At 41.2% G+C, this 21,408-nt stretch overlaps 1 protein-coding gene across 1 annotated transcript in view; it reads right to left on the reverse strand.

Moving 5' to 3' along the window:
- Window positions 1-21,408, reverse strand: part of adgrb1a (adhesion G protein-coupled receptor B1a) — a 101,058-nt gene that overhangs the window by 50,874 nt on the left and 28,776 nt on the right. Inside the window, exons 2-13 of the mRNA XM_041044446.1 lie at window positions 14,282-14,440; window positions 13,424-13,528; window positions 11,309-11,476; window positions 10,704-10,883; window positions 9,715-9,879; window positions 7,768-7,932; window positions 7,545-7,646; window positions 7,343-7,449; window positions 6,826-7,020; window positions 6,080-6,148; window positions 4,374-4,482; window positions 547-690 (exon numbers count right to left, since the gene is read on the reverse strand). Of these exons, the coding sequence (XP_040900380.1) occupies window positions 547-690; window positions 4,374-4,482; window positions 6,080-6,148; window positions 6,826-7,020; window positions 7,343-7,449; window positions 7,545-7,646; window positions 7,768-7,932; window positions 9,715-9,879; window positions 10,704-10,883; window positions 11,309-11,476; window positions 13,424-13,528; window positions 14,282-14,440 (1,668 nt within the window). The remainder of the gene's footprint in view (window positions 1-546; window positions 691-4,373; window positions 4,483-6,079; window positions 6,149-6,825; window positions 7,021-7,342; window positions 7,450-7,544; window positions 7,647-7,767; window positions 7,933-9,714; window positions 9,880-10,703; window positions 10,884-11,308; window positions 11,477-13,423; window positions 13,529-14,281; window positions 14,441-21,408) is intronic.

The following is a 21,408-nucleotide window of genomic DNA, read 5'->3' on the forward strand; positions in this document are numbered from 1 at the left end:
ACATTTCTGTTTGTTTTTTTTTTTAAAGCTGAAGACGTTGTACACAGACCGTCCAGCCTCCACTCTTATAACTCTGCTGTCATTTGAACAGAGAGCTGCTCAGCATCATCAGTTTTCCTAACGCGACTCAACCAAATCGCAATACCTATTTTGTCAACTCTAGCAATATGTAGCATAAAGTTTTAGTTTCATGTAACTGCAATTCAGCAGTTTTAACACCCTTATGTGCGCACACATGGCTGCTACTCCTCCATAGCTGTAATATCAGCTGTTCAAAAGTCATTCTTCGTTCGAGGTTTGACTGACACTCTTTAAATTACGTCACCTCATGGTGCCCCCTTCTTTTTCAGTGGTATAACAGAACCTCACTGGAGAATTAGCGCCACTTACAGCTCATCCCAATGAACAAACTCTTTAATATTTGCAACAGCAACAGCTGTGGATGGAAAAGCACATACATTCACATTTTCCTTTGCCAGTTTTCTGAAAAATTGGTTAAAGTTTGAGGTACATTTAGATGGTTTCCATCTGTGTTACAGCTCTCACCTGGCTTGCCCGTAGACAAGATGTTTTTGGGGATGGTGACTCTGTCTTCAGAGCTGCGGGCCCAGTCCACCATACCCCTCCAGCCCTTCATAGGGAAGTTGATGTCTGCATGACCGACCACTGGACGCTTGTGGATGCTCAAGACTGTAACAGAAAAATGACAGAAATACATTGCACTTAATGCCACCACTCACCGAGCACTTTAGGAACACCTGTATGTCTACTTATTCATGCAATTATCCAATCAAACAATCATGTGGCCACAGTGGAATCTATAAAACATCAGAATGGGGGGAAAAAAAATGTGACCTCAGTGACTTTGACTGTGGCATGATTGCATCAAACAGGCTGGTTTGAGTATTTCTGAGAAATCTGAGGCTGCAGTGGATACAGGCTCACCACAACTGGACCGTTGACTGTAGACTGTAAGAACGTATCCTGGTCTGATGAATCTGGACTTATATATATATATGTACATCTGTGGCCTCCACAGTCTCCAGTGCGCTGTCTCCTTTCAGATACTTCCATTTGTACACTTCAAAGTAGTACACTGTGTGCGCTATATACTTGCTTGCTTAGTGTGTGAATTTTGATTGGGTAGTGTTGACTCAAATCAAACACAGCCATTGTGTAGTTCTGACGATTGCCGCTGTTAGCTAGCCAGCATCTGTGTTACTGTGTTACTGTTACCAAATCATTACAGACTGCTAAATTTACCCCAATAGACATAATGATGGGAAATGGAAACATCTTAAAGCCATGTTTTCGGTGATCAAACTGATTTATTTATAAGCCAACACATTCTGCTTATCATGTAGACACACAGGGGGCGCCACCAGCTGCATCTGTAACAGATGGTGACCACTAAGGCTGAGAGGCGTCCAGCGTTTCACCCTCAGCTTTTTGATAGTTATGAATACACCATCCGGGTACTCACAGTGTATGAAATATTCCCATGATTGTCAGTATGAACACACATCTGCACTTATGTACTCAAAATAGCAAGTGTAAGTACTGAAGAACTGAAGTACTGAAGTACTGAATCCAGTACAACACCTTTGGGATGTTGGGTGGAACAGAAGATTGGCAGCTTGAATGCGATGCAGTCATGTCAACGTGGAGCAGAAGCTCAAAGGAAGGTTTCCAACATCTTATGGAATCAATGATGTGAAGAACTGAGGCTGTTTTAAGAGGAGGGCCTGCCTAGTATTAGTATGGTAGTCCTCATAAAGTGCTTGTTGAGTGTATTCTTGTGTTCTATATTTTATTTGCTTTATATTGTCGTTCTGTGGATTAGGTATTAAGATCTAAAACCAAGGCATCTTTTCTTTTTTCTTTTTTTAGTAGTATTTTTTTTAAACATCTTATCTGAATTAAGGATGAGTGGTATAATTTGTAAAGGCCCTCAAGGACAAATTTGTGATTTCAGCTTGTATAAATTAAACTGACCTGACTATAATTGACCTGTGATCCTTTATACATTCTAATATGAAAAACAATTCTCCCAGCGACAAAATAAGATATACATAAAAGCAGTGTAGCATACTATTATGGAAAATGTGTACCTGCTATAATGACAGCACGGTTGAATTAACCTGCTAGGGGGACCCTCTGCAAAGATTAGCTGCTGGGTCCCTATTTACCTCCCACCGCCTTCCACTCTGTACAGTTTTTCTATACTGGAGGACTATCTGGACCAAGGTTAACTATGTGGTGTAGGACTAAACCCTTTAAGGAAAATATAAAATATGTCAAATTTGAACATAAAACTGACATAATAAATAAAGATCTTAAAGCTAGATGTTGACATAAGAACGCTCTTTAACATAGAGTTTCACTGTCAGGCAATGAAGCAGGAAACTGAAGCCCTTACTATGTCTGTTGATACTGTGCTTTAGGAGTGCAAATAAATAAATTAATTCAATTAAATTCATACAAATCAGCTAGTACAGCTAGTACTTGGATAAATCAGCTTTAAATGTTACATCTTTCTTTCTTTCTTATTTAAACAGAATAAAATCTTTCCTATAATATAGAATACATAATTTATAATAATACATAATGTTATATTTAAATAGAAGAATAACTACATTGTCATAAAAAAAAAACAAAACACAAAATAAAACAAGAAACAAACAAACAAAAATAAACCAGTTAGCAGCTGAAGTTCAAGTCTGGTGAATTCTCACATCCCATTTAACTTGACTACTTTGATGAGTTTGGAGGAAGAAACTCTGATCTAACTATATGTTGGCAGATGAAGGAGCGTTGTGTGCATGGCTTTGTTTGAGGTGTGGGAGGATAGAGGAGGTCAGCCACCCCAGGGGAGGTACGCTGCTGGTGTGGGTGTCTATTTGGCTCCAGACAGCGAGGTGGCACAGCTATAAACAGGACCTCTCATCTGGCCTCAGTTCCCACATATTCTCCCTTGACTCAACTCAAACTCTGCCTTGTTTTTATCTGGAGGTCACAGACAGCAGCAGAGCCTCTGTGATGACTACACTACATTATTTTTTCCCCTATTTGAGAAAAACAGTGTTTACAGTTGCTGGGCAATGGAAGGAGGCGGCAGGTAGTTGTGAATGTGGATTTAAAATCCCATGAGACACATCTAAAGACCTACTGCCCTGGAGAGCGCTAATATTTACCATGGGATGTTCTCTTGATGTAAATACTGGGGAACCGAACAGAATGCAACAGGAAGAGAGATTAGACCATGCCTCGGTACAACAGAATTAACAATTAGATCAAAATGGTCGGCAAATAAAAACCATCACAATATGAGCCAATCCAGGTCCTGAGTCCAGATTTCCCAACCCACAGCCTCTACTGATTCCAGGCCAGCTTCAGTTTTATTTGACAAATGTGGAAGGATTAAATATTTGCTTGTCCCTACGTAGTGTAGCTACAGGTACCACCATCATGTAGGTCCATTTGAAGCTTTACTGTGAAAGAAATATTATCTTAATCTTCTGAAGACCTGCTATTTTCAGTGAACTAGAACTCATCCAACTCTGGATGTTACAGATATTAATGTCTGACAGTTTTATGAGAGCGTTTTATGTCTTATGGATTTTACATGTTGACTGTGAGACGTTACCTTTTTCTCAACTTTTAAACTGTTACCAAAAAACATCTTATCAAGACGATTGTTGACACTTTACTCTGGAAGTCTAATCACTCTGTGTTTCCTATGTGTGAAAAATGTGGTTAGTATCACTAATTTATGCAGTGTTGCTGTACACTGCCTTTCATGGTCATTGTTCACTCAACTGTTATGCATGTGTGTGTGTTTTGCTGCTTCCTGTTGCTTTGCATGATTTTGTTGCTTTCGTTGTCAGTTTGAATACTACTGTCCTACAAGCGTGTTTGTATTTATTAATCTGTCCGTCCATTTAGCCGGCGTTAGCCAGCTGACTAACACCAGCACATTTCCTGACACATGTTCATTAACATGCATCGTCCTTATAGATAAAGACGTTAAAAGAAAAGTCTGATAGCAATACATGCATCAGCGTTCTTTTTTTTAATCCTTTTTTTTTTTTTTTAATCAATTTACAATTAACTGTAGGGATCTGAATACTCTCTGAAGCCAATGAGTGTGTGTGTGTGTGTGTGTGTATACGCATAAAAAACTATGCATGTAACATTGCTCTTTGCAGATGAACTTGAGATCGAAGGCACATGAAATGTCTGCTTAACCATCTAACCATGCTATTGTAGTTAAAAACATCAATTTTCAGAGAAAGAAAAGCCGTGATGAGAGAATTTTCTTTTTTGATAAGCAGAGATGCAGCGGCGATCTCCTGGACGGAGATAAGACTGACCTAGGTTATCAGTGACTTCATACATGTCTTGAAAGTCTTTCATCCTCAGGCCAATGACATCCACAAAGTCCTCCACCAGACGGAACAGCTCTTTGATGTTTGGCCCTAGCTGAGAAAACAGAGACACATGAAAGTAGAATGAAAGAAAAGGATTATGGTTTTGAGATGAATATGCTGAACAGCTGTGGAAAACACTTGACACACAAAAGGCCTTTCATAGAAAAACGGTTTGAGGCGAACATTGTCACACCATCCACTGATGGCTTAGCGCTACCATTTCTCATATTCCACACAGCTATGATCAGCATTAACATGCACATTTTGTGCATCATGGCAACAGTATATGTAATGAACTCCGCTTTTTAAAATGGGGATAAACTCTGGGACTGCACGGTTCATGCAACAAAATAGTCAGTGCAGTTTGCTTTAAAGGGTACTATTATACTACTATACTACTATTACTACTATATATTATTATATGACATAAAATGAAATTTTAACTCTGACAACATTATTCTCTTTTAGCTTTATTTGATACCATTATAGACACTCTAATTACGCTTTGTGAGGCCCAGCGTCCCCTTTTTCTCAGTCTCTCTATGCTGTGGATGCATTAAGCACTTTAGATAATCTTGTAAGCACCATATAAACTAAGAAAAAAAAAAAAAAAACATTCAGACTATATTTTAAATCAGGGCTCAACAAGTTGGGGCCTTAAAATGAAATGAGAGCTTAGGTGTTCCCTCTAGGCCCTTATCATTTCAGTTTATACCGTGTTGTATAGAGCATTAAACAAACAAATGTGAAATTTAATTAAATTACCACAGACTGCTGTAATTGCCATGGTGAAGTTGGAGTTGTTGGCCCTCCAGTGGCTCCAGGGGCCCCAGCAGCAGATTTACCTGGTTGGTAAATCCCTCAGATAGTTCTACAGACTGAAAGATCTGCAGTTTTCTGCTTTCTCAAACTTCACTGTGAAAGCAGACCTGGTGTCCACGGTGACACTGTGAGGTTACTTTTACCGTCGAGAAATAAGGGAAAGCTGGGACATACACATTCGATAAAAAAAATAATACTACAGTCACACTGGAGATGGTGAACAGTGGTGTAAAAAGTCTTTGTCCTAAATCACACTGATTCTGATCATGGTTAATGCTGAGGCCTGAGATAAGATGCCACAGTTTAAGATAACAATAATAAGTGTTGTAATAATAATAACAACTAATCCTTCTGTGGTGGGGGAAGAAACTTACTTCCTGTGTATGAAGCATGTTATTTGCATTTCATTTGCATTTAAGACACTGTGCTCGTTTCGATGAGACCAGGTCGGCTTATTTAAAATTGTACTGATGCCTGCAAGCTGACACTCCTGTGCAAAGGATGAAGTGCTGGTTAGAGGCAAAGATAGAGTTGCATGAGTGGATGAGTGCAGCAGATGGATGAGTGGGTGTTCGCGCTGACTTGGTTACTCATTAGCTATAGCTATTTCTGTCCTTCTGCAGCTCTCCTCTTCATCTACCTCTGTCAGTCTGAAAAGACACAGGTGGGCTGTTTGTCCACCTGTGTCTTTGTCACAGTGTCTAACTCCCGGATTCAGCAGCTTCAGGTCTGTCGTTGTTATTGTACGCTTAAGTTGTACAAAAGATATAATTACAGTGGAGGCGATGATGTGAGTCCTGTTTAAAAGAAGATAGCGTGATACTAACCAGTTGTGCCTCCTCCCATCTCTCCCTGTTCTCCTCCATCAACAGATTGCTGACTGACTGCACAAAGTTCTACAAAACAAAGAGAAAATGTTTCACATTATTGTCACATTACTAGCTTCGCATTGTAAAGTCAGACAACAATGAATGTATCCCACTAACAAGTTTTATGTGTGTATCCACAGCATGATACATCTAATTCCTCTCTGCCTTAGAGCTCCTTTATTGTCCAGCTATTAAAAACATATCAGCGAGCTACGCTGTTGCACTGGGTGTCGTCGGGTTTGTTCCTTTCTAGTCATGGACACACACACACACACACTGTAATTTATTTCCCACATCCATCGTCCCACTGGCAGAAATACTCACCACAGCATCAAATGTGTGTTAATCCACAACTGAAAATAGTCCCTAACAAATGTGTTATTTCCTATTTGAGTCACATTTCCTAAAAACTAAAAGAAAATGAAGATCCACTCATAAAAACATTGCTCCGTGGCCCTACTGGTTCCCACCAGTCACACTCAGCAACAAGAAAAATACAGAATAACATCAGCTGTATCTTTTTTTTGTCCATTAAATGGTTATATCAATTCCTGAAATTTCAATATTTTGGGCTTTTGAGCTAAATTTGACCAATTGTTGCTATAAAATAATAATGTCTCAGTGTCTTTAACTTAACTGTAATATTATTAAGGCATAAAACACATCAAACTGCATCAAAAACAACAGTACAATTAACATTTCACCCTCATATCTGCACTGCTGGGGCTGTAGTATGCCCTCCTGAAAATCTCGGTCATGTTCTTTAGCACGTCCACAATGGCCAGCAGGTCACCGCTGTAGCTGGTCCCATCACTGGACGTCACCCTCAGTTTGGTCATCACCTCTGAAACACCATCTCCCACGAGGCCGCGTTGCGCTTTGGACAAATGTTCCCGAGTCTAACGGAGAAGTGGAAAAAGAGTGGCTTCACTTAGCCTTCAGATTTAGAGATCAACACGACATCTCTGTTTATGGTTACAGCTGACACAACATCAGATGTTGTGTCAGGGTGTCAAAGAAAGACATAATCAACTGTTCTGCTCTAAGGCTAAAGTGCAACCCAAAATATCTGAGTAGTATAATATTCCCGTGTTCAGACTGTCACAGCTCTTGGTTAAGGTCAGTATTTGCTCTTGCAGCTTAGTTGTATAGTTGTATAGTAATGTCACTTCTAGGAGTTCCTGTACCAGGAGTGTAACAGAAAAACCTGTTGATGCTCACCAGAGTCTGGATGCTGCGATAGTCGTTAGAAATGCATTTCATATAGGTGGGATTCTCCCAGTAGGCGATGCCCTCTTCATCCAGAGTGCAGCGGCGCAGGATAAGCCCTGTATGAGGACACATGCAATAAGGGTTCTATATTAGTACAGTATATGTGTGTGTGTGCATATATACAGTATATGTATATGTGGTATAAGCTCACCCATGGCATTGGGAGGACAGCGCACTGCCGCCGTGTCCCCAGCTGGAGTCATCTTCCATACGACGTTGGAGAAGTTGTCCTCGCCACATATTTCATGAGGTTCTGTTCACAGAGGAGCCAAAATGAGTTTCATAGAACTGTAGCATGTACTGTAGGTATTTGTTACATTAGGGATCAAAATTTCCTTCTGCTGATAAAGCAGCCTCTGTTTCTACGTACTGACCTGGACATCTCTTTTCATTACAGTGCCGGACCTCCTCTGGTTCTCCAGGACAAGGCTGCCCCTCAAAGAAGGGCCCATAACAAATCCTGTTTCTCTGCTGGCTCCCCCCTCCACAGGTTTTAGAACAGCCCGACCACAAAGACCACGGCTGCCACTTGCCATCCACTGACATAATGAATACAACAGTGACAATGACAGAACAAGATCAGACTCAGTCAAGCAAAATGCAACACACACCATTCTTACATTTAGAACGGTATTTTTAGTTTTAGTACATTTAATGCAAATCAGTACAAAAACACAATTCAAATCATGCATACTTTCCATCACTGCAGATCATTTTTCAAAAGACATATTACTATTCTGGATTTTTTCAAATTGCCATTTGCTTGTATTCATTTCCCAAAAGCATTCAAATAAATAGCAGAAACTTTGCAGAAAATTTGCATATTGCAGTTCATATTTTTCATTAATTTAAATCACATTGAAACACTAGTAAGTAAAATACTAGTAATGTCATAAAGTTAATGCGATTTGTAGTAAATCTGGAGTTTTGGTGACGTGTGACAGGCTGGGAGAAGAGGAGTGGGAGATGGAACAAAGGAGAGACTTTTAACCCAAAATACTACTGGAATCTCAAAACCAGTGGAGAAGCATGTGGACAGTGGCTACTGAATACTTTGCCACCATGAAGGATAAGAGTCTTCAGGTCTGTAGATGGTAGGCCTGGGTATTGCCTGAAATATCATAGCTGGGCCAGTGAAGTTCGTTATGAGGTAGTTCCTACACAGACAACCAGCATCATGAACAGCACCCACAAGGGCTTTGATTAATTTCATCTACCACACTGTGCAAAGGCTGTAGGCACTTGAGATGTTTCTTTCTTGTCCATCACACAGCACCACCTGGGAGGCAACTGATGGGCCCGAAATTAATTTTACAGCAGGACAACAAGCCCAAACATAGAGCCAGAGTCATAAAGAACGATCTTCAGAGACAAGAAGAACAAGGAGTCCTGACAGATGGTCTGAATAAAAACTTATTTTGAAAGCATCCTCACTTTATCGTGCCTAAAACTTTTGCACAGTGCTGTATTTGACCATGCAGGATTTGAGATTGTTTGTGGAGAAGGGTACAAACCCTTCTGCTGCTTTGCTTTTAATATTCGTTATACAATGATTAATTAGCTTTAGGAAGCAATGAAATGTGGCTATTTTTATTTTCTCATAGGCCGTAAATCATGTAACTTTTAAATGTTACCTATTAATGAATGTGGTGGGATTTGATTACATCCTCCTAAGGATCCTCTAAGGATCTCCAGATCTTTAGAGGATCTGTATCTGAGTGGGGAATAAGCTTTGTAATACCGTACATGCTGTAACGTTTTCATTTGTCATATCTGCATTGTTCTTTTTTAATTCTATTTTTCTTGTAAAGTAAAATCTGTTGTCTAAATGTCCTGCAGCTGACAAAAATGAAATCAGTGTGTTGTAATCCTGTACCATCACACTGCTGTCACACTGCTTTTTTAAAAAATATGATTAAAATGATCCCACACCACTGGATATGATAGATGCAAAAAACCATTGGTATGGCCCATTAAAGTCACAAGTACCAAAGCTAAAACATTTCATCCATCAAGCCAACACACACTGTGCTCAAAGGGACTTTATACTGTAGTGAAATGTGAAATATGTTGAACTGAGGAGCAGTTCCACACAACACAACAGAAACAGAAAAAAAACTTGCTGCAACAAAGTCCAAAGGTCCAAAAAGTTACAATAAAATCAATTCTAAAAGATTTAAGTTCATTTAAATATAACTCAACACCCAGTTATTAGTGGTAGCTCTTGGTCTGCTATTAAATCTGTAGTGAAATAGCGAGAAATTGATTTTGGGACCATTGTAAATACTTTGATCTAGCCACGGCCCTTTCTTTTTTCATACCAGGACACTCCCCGAGGAAGCAGTCAACAGTCTCCAGCCACTCTCCTCTGCACTCGGAGCCTCCGTACGAAGGGCCGTTACACTCCCTGGTTCTCTGCATGGTCCCATTAGAGCAGGAGGCAGAGCAGGAGCTCCAGCTGGACCACTCATTCCACACTCCATCCACTGAGGACGGACAGGGCCCCCAGCAACAAACAGGGAAACAGTATAGGACATTAAAAAAAGATATGTTAGTTATATGCTGTGTAATGAGTTATATAAAATCTTTTATTCTTTGTGTTTTTTGTAATACTGTGTGACAAATCAATAATTAGGATGCACATGTCTGTAGACCACTTTCCCTTAATTGGGAAAGTATATTGTGCTAACATACTGTATATGTAAACTTTAAGGTGTGTTTAAGTGTCTGTATCTGTTCAGAATAACCACACTCAGAGGTAAGGTGCTATAAAGGAACAAGATATAATGAAACAAACACTTTCCTGGCTGTACACATAACAAAGAAAAATCAGAAATAGATGTGTGAAGAGTTGGATACAGTCACAGGTCTGTTTATTGTGCATTGGGTACAAACATAGACACATTCTAACATGTTTTCCGGCACATATGGTCCTGCACCTACAGTCCACACAGTCATAAATTTTGGGCTGCACACCCTCCCCCTCACCTCCCCAGATCTGAATTATTGATGTGTGAAATGGGTGTGATTGTCGGTCTGTAGGTTGTGGAACATTACAACAATTGCTGGATGGACCCCAATAACACAAAGGTGTTAAGGGGTGGGGGTGTGAGATGCTCCGGCAAACACTTCTGAAGCATACTGACTCCTTTCAGCATCGCTCGTTACTGCACGTGCACTGAATAATTGTTCTCTGTATCGTGGACGTGTTTGGCGAGCAACAGTTGGTTGTTTGGAGCAGGCTTAAGTCTTTTTGTTTGAATTTCTTTGTAACTATTGTGAGTCTCTTTATGATTGGTGTGTTCCTCACCTGGACAGACAGCTATGTTGCAGAATTTGGTCTGTTTCTCCGGACCTTCACAGGGATCTCCCCCAAACTGAGGGGGAGTGCAGGTACGGGTTCGGGACCTGTAACCTCGGCCGCACGTCGACGAACACAAACTCCACGGTGACCACTCGTCCCAAGCACCGTGCACTGCAATCAGAGCAGCTAGGGTATGATTTATAGAGAGACAAACACAGGCCCCCTTAACACACCAATACAACACAAGACAACTTCACCGACACACTGAACTGTACTGACAACTAAAGGTTACTCTGCTGTTTGGTTTGACTGGCAGCATCTAAGCCAATTCATTGTCCTGTGGTAATCTTGTTCCCTAAGTTGAGGAGTCTCCCTTCCTGTCTTGATGTAGGACACCGTGAATCAATCTCTGTTAGGGTAGTAGGAATCATCCTAAGCTGCAGGCAAAGCCCTTCCTGTAAGGTGAGGGTAGAAATCCTCTCAGGGGCCACAGGTCTGCCAAGTACCTGAGGAAGGGAGTCAGGTGGGTCTTGTATAGGTGAGGCAGGGTCCAGGAGAGGGCTGGGCAAGCACATGACTGTGGCACTAGACGGGGGAATGAGGGGGCTTACCTGGACAAACAGCAGAGTTGTTGCAAGGTCTCTGCTCTCGCAGTGGCCCACTACACTGGGTGCTGTAGGAGGAGGACACGCAGAAACGAGTGCGACTCTGCCAGCCCTCCCCACACGTGGCAGAACATACACTCCACGCTGACCACTCCTCACCTGAAGCTGAGTCTACTGAGGAGGAAGGGGTGGGGAAAGGATAGGTAGGCAGGAGGAAAAAAAGAGGAGGAAAAGGAAAGGAGAGGGCCATAACTAATTATCATGCAGGACGCAGCCTCTGTGGCCAAAACAGGAGGGGTTGAGGTGTGATAAAGGGAAGATATCAGCCACATTTTAGGGGCTGCCTCCTTCAGAGGCCTAATATTTCCTAACAGGTAGACGACGCTGTCCCATTCCAAAGGTTCTTCCAAATGAGGTTGATTAATGAAGACTTCTTTTGCAGACATAACTCGTGGTCCTCGATGGCCCTCAGTTTTCCAAACCACTGGACTCTGGTCTCTTGAAAGGAGAATGACAAGAACTTGCACGAAGGTCCACCGCAGACCATTTCTTTTGAAAAGGAGACACGGGTCCAGCACTCTAATGATCTGTCCAACGCACTGCGTCCTTCAAAGGCGGCAGCCCCTGAAATGGACCCCAGCTTCTGTTCTACATCTGTGGGGCTCTGATGTCATATCCACAGCATTGACTTCCAGGGGAAGTGAATGCCACTGGCTTAGGATATGTCAGTCATCGTTTCAATGATCATGACTGCCAGGTCAGCTGACCAATAAGGGAACAAAGGCAGTCAGAGGAAGAAGGAAGAAAAACTAAACAGGATGTGAGGAATCAGTTAGCAAATTAAAATAATACTTCACCCAAAGTCCATCTTGTGGTATCAAACCTTCATCCCCTGTAGGCTTGAAAAGTTTGTATTTTACTTCTGTCTGAGGGGCACTGGCTCCTGTCAGCTTAGATTCACATAAGTTATGATGTATTCCCAAAGTTTTTGTGGTGAACAAATTGTCCATAGAGAAACAACTCCTGCAACATCACCACTTCTCTCTCCACTCATCTGCTCACTTCGTAAAATATGGTGAAATACTGACACAAATCCAAGGTGATCACAGACTCTTATCTCTGTCGCAGTCACCTTATAAAGTTCAGCATTTTGGGGAATAAAGTTGTTCACTTTCTTTCCAAGAGTGAGATGAGTTGATCAATACCGCCCTTGTGCTTTTGTATGGAGCTGGAGCCAGGTGATGATTAGCCTTGTTAGCTCAGTATACAGTGGGGAAACAGTTTGCCTGGTTTCCTTTAAAGCTAAAAAACAAACCTACCAACATGGCTTAAGTTGACTAGTCATCATGTATCTTACTTCTTTAATCTGTACTTAAAGTAAATATCACAATGTGCAGTTTGTGGGGGTGTTACGTGTAACTACTTTTTTGGTGAACACCAGTCAGGTGCAGTAACTTGCCTGGCTATCACAGTGAGGCTGCCATGTTTGTTATCTTCACACATACCTCTGCTAAAACTGTATATATCAGCCCAAAGCAAGAGAAGTTTTGGGCTGAGTGCTTAAGATAAAACATGTTCATCAGTGAGCTTTAGAGGTGTTGGTAGGTGTGTTTCTGAGAACCAGGTTAGCTGTTTCTCCCTGTTTCTGGTCATAATTGGTAAGCTAGGCTAAGCACATCTTAACTCTAGATCCATACTTACCACACAGACATGAGTCTGGTCTCTTGCTCTTGGAAAAATACAGTACCGAATAAACATTGCCCCAATTTGTTAAAGCATTTTTTTAAGCCTACAGAGGATTGAATGATTTCTACTCCAGATTTTGGGTGGAGTACCAGTTTCACAGAGAAGGAGGACTCCATTTGATATAGTGTTTTACAGAGAGGGCACCGTCTCCTGTTATAACCTCACATAAAATACAGTTTCACTATGTTCAGTCAGGGTCCATGTTGGAATTAGTCCATTGCAGACAAGGCACTACTTTGGGAGATTTTGATAGATGTGTGCGTTAAAAGTGAGTGCTGGTGGTTGTCATTTTGTATGTATTGTACAAGTGTGGTGGTCACCCAAGCTGCTTACTATGACTGATGCATGGGATCCCTCTGCGTCCTGTAGTCTTACCTGTCTGAGGGCTCTGCTGTCCGCTGCGAGGCTTGTCTACGTCATCACGCTTGCGGCTGTCCACCGAGCGAAGCGACTGGCTGCGAGAGAGATGGCGACCTTTGCCTAAAGGGGGTGAGGCAAGGCCGGGGGTTGGGGGCAGGAGGGGGGGTTGGGGTTAGCAACCAGAGCTCCTTCATTAATGGCTTATATTTGGGACACAACCGTGACGTGATTGGTCACCCAAAATAGCATCAGCCAAACTTGGGACTTGTGATGTGCTGTCGGTGTTAATGTGCTGTAAATGTGTGCAGTTCCTATTGGATGTTTTCAGCTGCTGTAGAAACCAGAAGGTTTATCTGAGAGTTCAAATACATAAACACATCTAATGACAGTCTGCCATTTGAGCTATTCGTCAGAGAGACACATAGAAAAATGGTTGTCTATAAATGTAAGCTTTGCCCTGTGAAACATTTCATTGAAAGCACTAAGGCTTCTTGGTAAATCACTTCTACAAAATAGCGCTCAGATGTTGATTTTCTGTGTCCCTTTAGCCATTTGTGGGTGTAATGATTTTGACATACTGCGCATGCATGGTCTTGCAAATGGCCGACCATGTCATTGTTATTTTTCATCGATCAAAGTCCCCTTTCCAACATGCACTCCTTAAGTCAAATCGCTGACTTATAGAGGATGGATACACAAGCAGATGAAGAAGATGTAAGAAAGGAAAGGTAAAAAAAAACAAAAAAAAAAACGCACACACCACACGCTCATATGCAACCACAAAGTCTAAGAAGGACACTTGCTGTCAGAAATGGATGTATAGAAAAATTAACACACGCACACGCACACACACGCACAGAATGAGCAGCTCACCAGTGCAGGGCTGTGAGTTGCACGGCCGACCCTCCTCCACCACACCCTCACACAAGTATGACTCCTCTGGAGGTGACTGGCAGGTCCTGGTCCGGGTTTGAATCCCACCTCCGCACTCGCTGCTGCACTGCGCCCACTGACCCCACACACTCCAGCCACCTAGAGACACACACACACACACACAGTAGTGGTCATTTAGAAAACACTGCATTAATGTCAACCCTTGACTAGAGAGCGCAAAGTTATGGACCAAACGCTTTAGCGTGTGTCTCAGCAGGTCAGGCCACCTGAGATCATAGAGGTTTAAAATGTCATCAAAGTAAAAGGCACTGACTAATTTTAATTTTAACACCTCAGAAAAATAACATGATGTTCCAAATGTACTGCCATGTGTTCTTGAGATCATCTGATGAAGACTGACAATTTCTTTCACCCCCCGGAGTTTTGAAGAGCTGCCAAAGAGAGCAAGCAGCCTTGTACAGACACAGTTTCATAGCTTCAGCTAAAACCTTCTCTCCACTGTATATACTGCTTCAATATGGTAAAACTGAAAGGGTGAAGCTGAACAAACTAGTACCAACATAATGTGTCATGGCGCCTCCAGTTCAGGCATACAAGAAACCGTGAACTCACTCAACATATCACAGGGTTAAAGAGGCCAGGAAATGTGTGATTACATGACTGTGCAGTGAGTCTGTATGGATGACAAAAACAAAACATGCACATATAACTGGAACCAGCTTAACAAACAGAATCTGCCTCACAATGGAATATTATATTAATAATATTTGATCAGTTAAAGTTATATCCTTTAAACCCCTTTGGCCCTTGGTGGCTCAGACATTACACACTCATGGTCTGCAGCTACTATTTGTTCAAACCTACATTTTTTTTTTTTTTCTTTTTTAGTATATTGCACAGAAGATCCCTGAGGCTTCAGTTTTCATAATAGACACTTTAAAAGAAATGCATTTTCATCTGGGCCTCCTCCCATTATATATGCAATCATGTTTTTTTTTTAAAGGAAATATTGCAATATGTATGGCACCATACATTTCTGACCTGACCTCCCATTATATAGACATGACATAGCTTATAGCTTCCTTTTAGACACAATTTGGATTTAATGTTTTAATAATAACAAAAGCAGCTAAATGTGTAGCTGTATGTGTGAGGAGTATAACTAGATGTTGAAAACACTGCAAAAAATGAATGACTAGACAGGTTTTTGTGACATGAACAGATGAAACAGATGCAGCTTTGTGTGTCAACCCTTGTGAATACTATGTTCAGTTCCTTGATGTAAAATAGTTAGCTAGCAACTATACTTTGGATTGGGTGTTCTCTCCTAACTGTTCTAGACACTGACATCAGTAGTACAGGGGAAAAATCTAGAGCCGAGGAGGAGGAGATCCAGATTTCTCTAACGTAGCGAGTGTGCACCGTGCAGAGCAGAGAGCTGTCGTCTATCATCCTCTGATGTCCAACAGCTCGCTGGCAAACTCTGTTCACGGTAAACACCTGTACACATAATAAAGCCCTGGTCTGTGAAAAGGCATAAACACATGAAGTCACTAATTAGATGGACGGTGTGAGTGAGTGAGTCCAACAAAAATGAACCTGTAACACAACTCCTGCATTAAACAACAGGCTGGCGTCTAACAGAGAGAGAGAGAGGGGTTCAGAGGAGAGATTTTTCTTTTTAAAACAGGTGTGATGCATGCCACTGTCATTGTGCAATTCCCTGTTTGGCCATTCTGATTTAATGCGCTCCATTAAGATGTGTGCTGATATGAGGAGGAGCAGATAAAGAGCTGCTGAATGGCTCTTTCTCTCTGCGTCCTGCTCACTCATGAATGTTTAATGGCACAGACAGATGCCTTTCAGCCCCCACAGGCAACGACAAATATGTATTAATCTGCATGAATAGAACATGAAGTTGGCCAACATCCAGACACACACGTTTTTAATTACTCGCAAATCAATTTCCTTTGGGGTGAGGGATGAGATGAGGGAGGGCACTGTGGAGAGGAGTTCAATTAAACTTAGCCAGCCACTAGCCACGCTCTCCGTACAGTCCCCGTGCAGAGTGCTCACTGTTGACCTTTTGCAGCCCACCCCCTTTTTTTTTTTTCTCCATTCGTTCCTAATCCCACTTTGCCTCTTAGCTTCTGGATGCTAGTGCTGGCTACAGAAAATACAAGTAAAAAGTCCCAGTTCTGATAGTTTTACAGAGCCTACAACACATTCATCCAAATTGGGAACTCGTGTGCACATATTTGAGGACTCCATTTGACCAGACAACACCATGTACACCACAGATACTGGATTATGTTTGGCGTTAACTAGCTTGCATCTAGCTCCACTGGCTCACTCTGTGATTCTTTGTCATAATCTCTCTTTGTGCTGTAAGATGTTCTGGAGATCCAAGCAACATGTGCACATCAGGTTTGACTGTGTCCATCTTGACTGAGGTGGGGGAAGAGGCTGTAAAGGACTGCTGCTGTAAATACAGTGGTCACTAATGATAATAAATGGTTGTGATGCTTTTGTAAGCGGTTAACATTCTGGATGTTAAACCCTTGATGCCTATGATGTCTGAAGGGCCAGTGAAGCTGAGTAAATGATACTCTGAGTAAAGGTAATGTATTGGTTATAATCCTATTGTAAGCCCATGTTTACTGCTATTTAAACCACAAACCTCATATACTTCAGTGAGTAGCTGAATTATTGCTCTGTAATGAGCCATCAGAGCCACTGTATTAAACCTCAAGGATTCTGATAAATTGTGACTGGATTTTTCCAAACCCAGACTGCAGCTATTTGTATAAAATGTTTTTGTTTTGTTTTTTTCATTTTCAAACAGCCCTGTGTATTTTGAAAAAGAAAAGGTGCAATACATCCATACTGGATCCTAATAAGAGTGTTTCAGAGGCAGATAAACAGAAGTTAAAAGGTCATTTCTGGCCTGGGTTGAGACTTTTCTCAGATCATATTTCTGTGGAAATAGTTGAAAACATCACCTACAGAGGGCTGAATTCATAAAAATATTCACCTGCCAAAAAAAGTGATGACTATGGTCTCTAACGTGCTTTGTTTAGTCTGCTGGTCACTTCAGTCCATCCAAAATCATATCTACCAGCCATCAACAGAGAAACTGGAAACTGGTCACGTATGCAAAGTCTGAGTTTGATTAGTTTATCTCAGTTCAGGTTGGTGCTATGCTTTCATTCAGTTTTTATTTAGTCAGTTTAAATGACATGTCTTTAATTTCTGCAAAGATTCCTGCAGTCTCTAATCTCTGATTACAGGAAACATTAAACCTTGACTCTGATATCTCATAGTCATAGTCCACTGAGCAGTGCTGAGTGGGTCAAATGCTTTTAATAACCTCCAGTGTCACACTCAGACAAAGTCTATGGTTTTTGTACTGTTTAGGCTCTAGGAATAGATAATTTATTGGTATTCGATTGTTGATTGATTTTTGTGCTTGAACACCTTCATTTGGTGAGATAGAATAAACTTTGGTGTGGTTCAGTTTTGTTTTAGGCCTGGGCCTGGGAGTGTTAATCAGTGCAGACTGGAAGAAGCATTACATACAGGTACAGAAACATTTTTCCGGTGCACCCATGTGTAAAGTAGGTGACACGCGTCACAGACTGCAGAAATACAGAAAGCTGCCTTTGTGTGCTTTCACGCCGGCCCACAGTCACCAGAAGCAGAATGGCATTACCATGACAACAAGTTGTCACCGTTCAGTGACGTGCAAACTTAACTTCCAGAGCCTGAAACAGGATGTTGTTAGTAAAGTTAGCAAGGAGAAGGAAAGTTAATGAAGAGAGAGACAGAGGAATGAACAGAGAGGTTTGTATCAACCTGACTCAGCCTGCATGCTCATAGCGTGTCGTCCTGTTGAGTGGGAGTGTTTTAGTTGAAGGATAAGTATGGTGATATTCTCTTGTTTTGTTTTTTTATCGTCAAGAAATCTCACTGAACGAGCAAAGCCAACAGTGATTTTATCATAAGTACGGTTGTGTAGCCAAAGTGTGATGTGACCTTGTGAAGTGCTTTTAAAGATGTACATCTTCAGTAGAAACCACTGAGACTGAAGGTAAGAAAGGCTTTTCATTGAATAGGAGAGAGGGGTTTTGTTTTTTTGGACAATTTGGACAACACATATATATATATATATATATATATATATATATATAGTGTGTCATTCTCAAATTATTAATAAATAATTAATAATTAGTAATAAAATGTTTAATAAACTAAAACATTTCAATTCTTCTGTGTCTTTAGGGCTGTGACTGTTCTCTATGACCCTGCTGACCTCTGTATGATATCGCTGAATAATTTCATTACTGAATTGTTGAAATTATTATTATTATTATTATTATTAATTCTAACAGGTACAGGGTTACTAAGTATAATACATTTTGAACCAAATTTTGATTTACTTAGATGGAAAAAAAAAACAAAAAAACAATGATGAATATTCTTTTTTTTTTCACTTCACAGTTTTGGGACCTGAAGTGAGTCTGATGCAGTAAAATAACCTTCAGCCACTATCCTGAATCATTCAAGGTTTATTGTGAACAAATATGCTTTATGAATACAGAGGAAGATTAACTGCAGTTTGGAGCAAAGGACAGAAGCTCCTTCTGTCAAATGAAGGCTTTGGCAAGGCTAGAGGAAAAAAAAAGGGGGAGGGGGGGTCCATTTACAGATAAGATTCATTCTTCTACATGGAAAATAAAAGTGAAATGACAAGAGTAGGAACTTTTTTTTTTTTTTTCCTTTTCTGCCCAATAATCAGACTCAGGGAGGAGGAGAAAAATGGGAGGAGTGTGACACAGTGTTGTCTTTCTCACTCTGCAAGGACATTTCATTATGTTCCCAATTATTCAGAGGGGGTCTTTTGTGAGAACACCCCCGGTGGAAGGAGCAGCTGCTGAATCCAAGTCACCTCAGTAATCCTTAAACTCATCCTCCCTTCTTCACCTTCCAAAATCCCTGCTTCACACTGACCTTCACCTTCCTCCAAAACACACACACACACACATACACACGGTTCCCTTCAATTACTGTGTGCTCTGCTGCTCACTGGGTGCATGCATGTGCACCATGCAATTTCTGTGTGTGTGTGTGTGTGTGTGTGCGTGTGTGTGTGTGTGTGTGTGTGTGTGTGTGTAAAGTACATCTTTAATCAACTTCCTGAAAGTCACCTTTGCCTCCTATTTGGAGCAGTGGGACGGCATCTCCTGTTACAGCTCCAGTTTCTGGAGCTCTGAAATTATCAATAGCTGCCACTAACCTCCAAACCCCACCACTGAAACACACACGCATACACCCACAGCACTCTTATAGATAAGGTGACTGCAGAATTATTGATTGACAAGTGTGTGTGTGTGTGTGAGTGGGGCTATACAGTGTAAAGACCAGTTGGAATTTTAAACCATTGAAGTTTTGCCTGGTTCGCACTTTCTGACACACCTTCAAATGGCTGTTTGGGGGTTAAGATTTGGTTGTTTTAGGGTTCGGCATTCAGTTGTGATGGTTAAGCTTAGGGTAGGGGGGTAGGGAATGCACTATGTCAAGGATTGTCCTCACAAAGATAACTGTACAAACATTTGTGTGTGTGTGTGATGGGAAGAAAGGACAGCTGAAGTATGATGCTGAAGCTGACAACTATTGTGGTAAAAAGCAAGGAAAATGTAAAGAGAGGCGGAGACGAGGAAAGCAGAAAATCATCACCAAAACATGAAATGCAGGCAGGAACGGGGTGATTGGTTCACACAAAGCTGTACGGCTGAATGAAGGATAAGGCAAGTGCTGACACCCAGAGGACAGAAGCAGTTAACTGCACGGTGGAGATAACAGGCGGTGAAAGGAGAGAGCAGGAGGGGGGAGGACAGAGAGAGATGAAGGGAGACAGGAACAGAAAGAGGGGGGAAAAAATGTTAGGTCAGATAAGAAGAGAGGGGAAAATGAAAAGAAGGGAAGAAAAATGGAGGCTCACGCCAAAGTGAACATAATGTTATGATTTCACATCAATGAAAATGCTCACAGATTCCCCATAAAAGAGAGAATTAGGTTTTGTTATTTATTTTTTTTATTTATTTTTTATTTCCACTGCACCCTGAGATAATATTCACTACGTGACATTTCTTGAAGAAAATATGCTGTTGAATTCATCAAACTGATATTCTGCTGACAGTGGTTGGAGTGAGAAATACATGGCCAATTTCTATATTGTAATACAAACACCTATTGTGTGTATTATACCCATTAATATGTATCAATAGAATCAGATGTCTTTTTATTGCATTTTAAGTGTGTTTTGTGAAGGTTCTACTGTGCTTCCCAGATATAGATAGGTAGATAGGTAGATAGATAGATAGATAGATAGATAGATAGATAGATAGAAGGCACCTCAACATAACTGCATCCTATCCATCAGTCTCTTTCAGTAAAGTGGGAGGCTTAACCTGTGGGTGAACCCACCACAGAGCACCCAGCACCCAGTCGACTCCCCTGCCAGGTCACTTGTGACATTAAGCGAGCAGTTACCTGCTTAATGCCACCGTTATCTGTTACACCTGATTTTCTGTTTCACGTTCGGTTCAATGGAGGTGATCACTTCATACTGTTATTTCTTAAACCTAGGGATAGGAATTGATAAGACTGTATTGATACGAATGCCATTATCAGTTCTGCATATCAGTCTGATTCCTCATCGATTCCCTTAACAAGCTTGATCACAGCGTAGAATGAAGGCTTGAATGTGACTCAGGTGTGAATGAAATGAGAGAATATTTGTTCAGTGTTCGTTTTCATTTACTTTAGTCCAGTGGTGTAGTCCAGGATATACGCCGGTATACGGCGTATACCTACTTATTTTTCAGTCAGCATTGCGTGTACCCACTTCTAAATCCCCCTGATGCGCACCATTCAATAATATCTGTGAGCTAGGTTGCCCATTTTTTCCTCAAGGATGGTGAAGTCATGACCCACCCTCCTCTGCCTCTAATTGGCTGGTACTTGCTGCCTTCACTGATTAGCAGAGTAGGGTCGCTAACACCTCAGGTGCCAGTGAAAAAAAAAAAAAAAAGCCTCAGGTGCCA

Source organism: Toxotes jaculatrix, chromosome 8, assembly GCF_017976425.1.
Source record: "Toxotes jaculatrix isolate fToxJac2 chromosome 8, fToxJac2.pri, whole genome shotgun sequence".
NCBI classification, from domain to species: Eukaryota; Metazoa; Chordata; class Actinopteri; family Toxotidae; genus Toxotes; species Toxotes jaculatrix.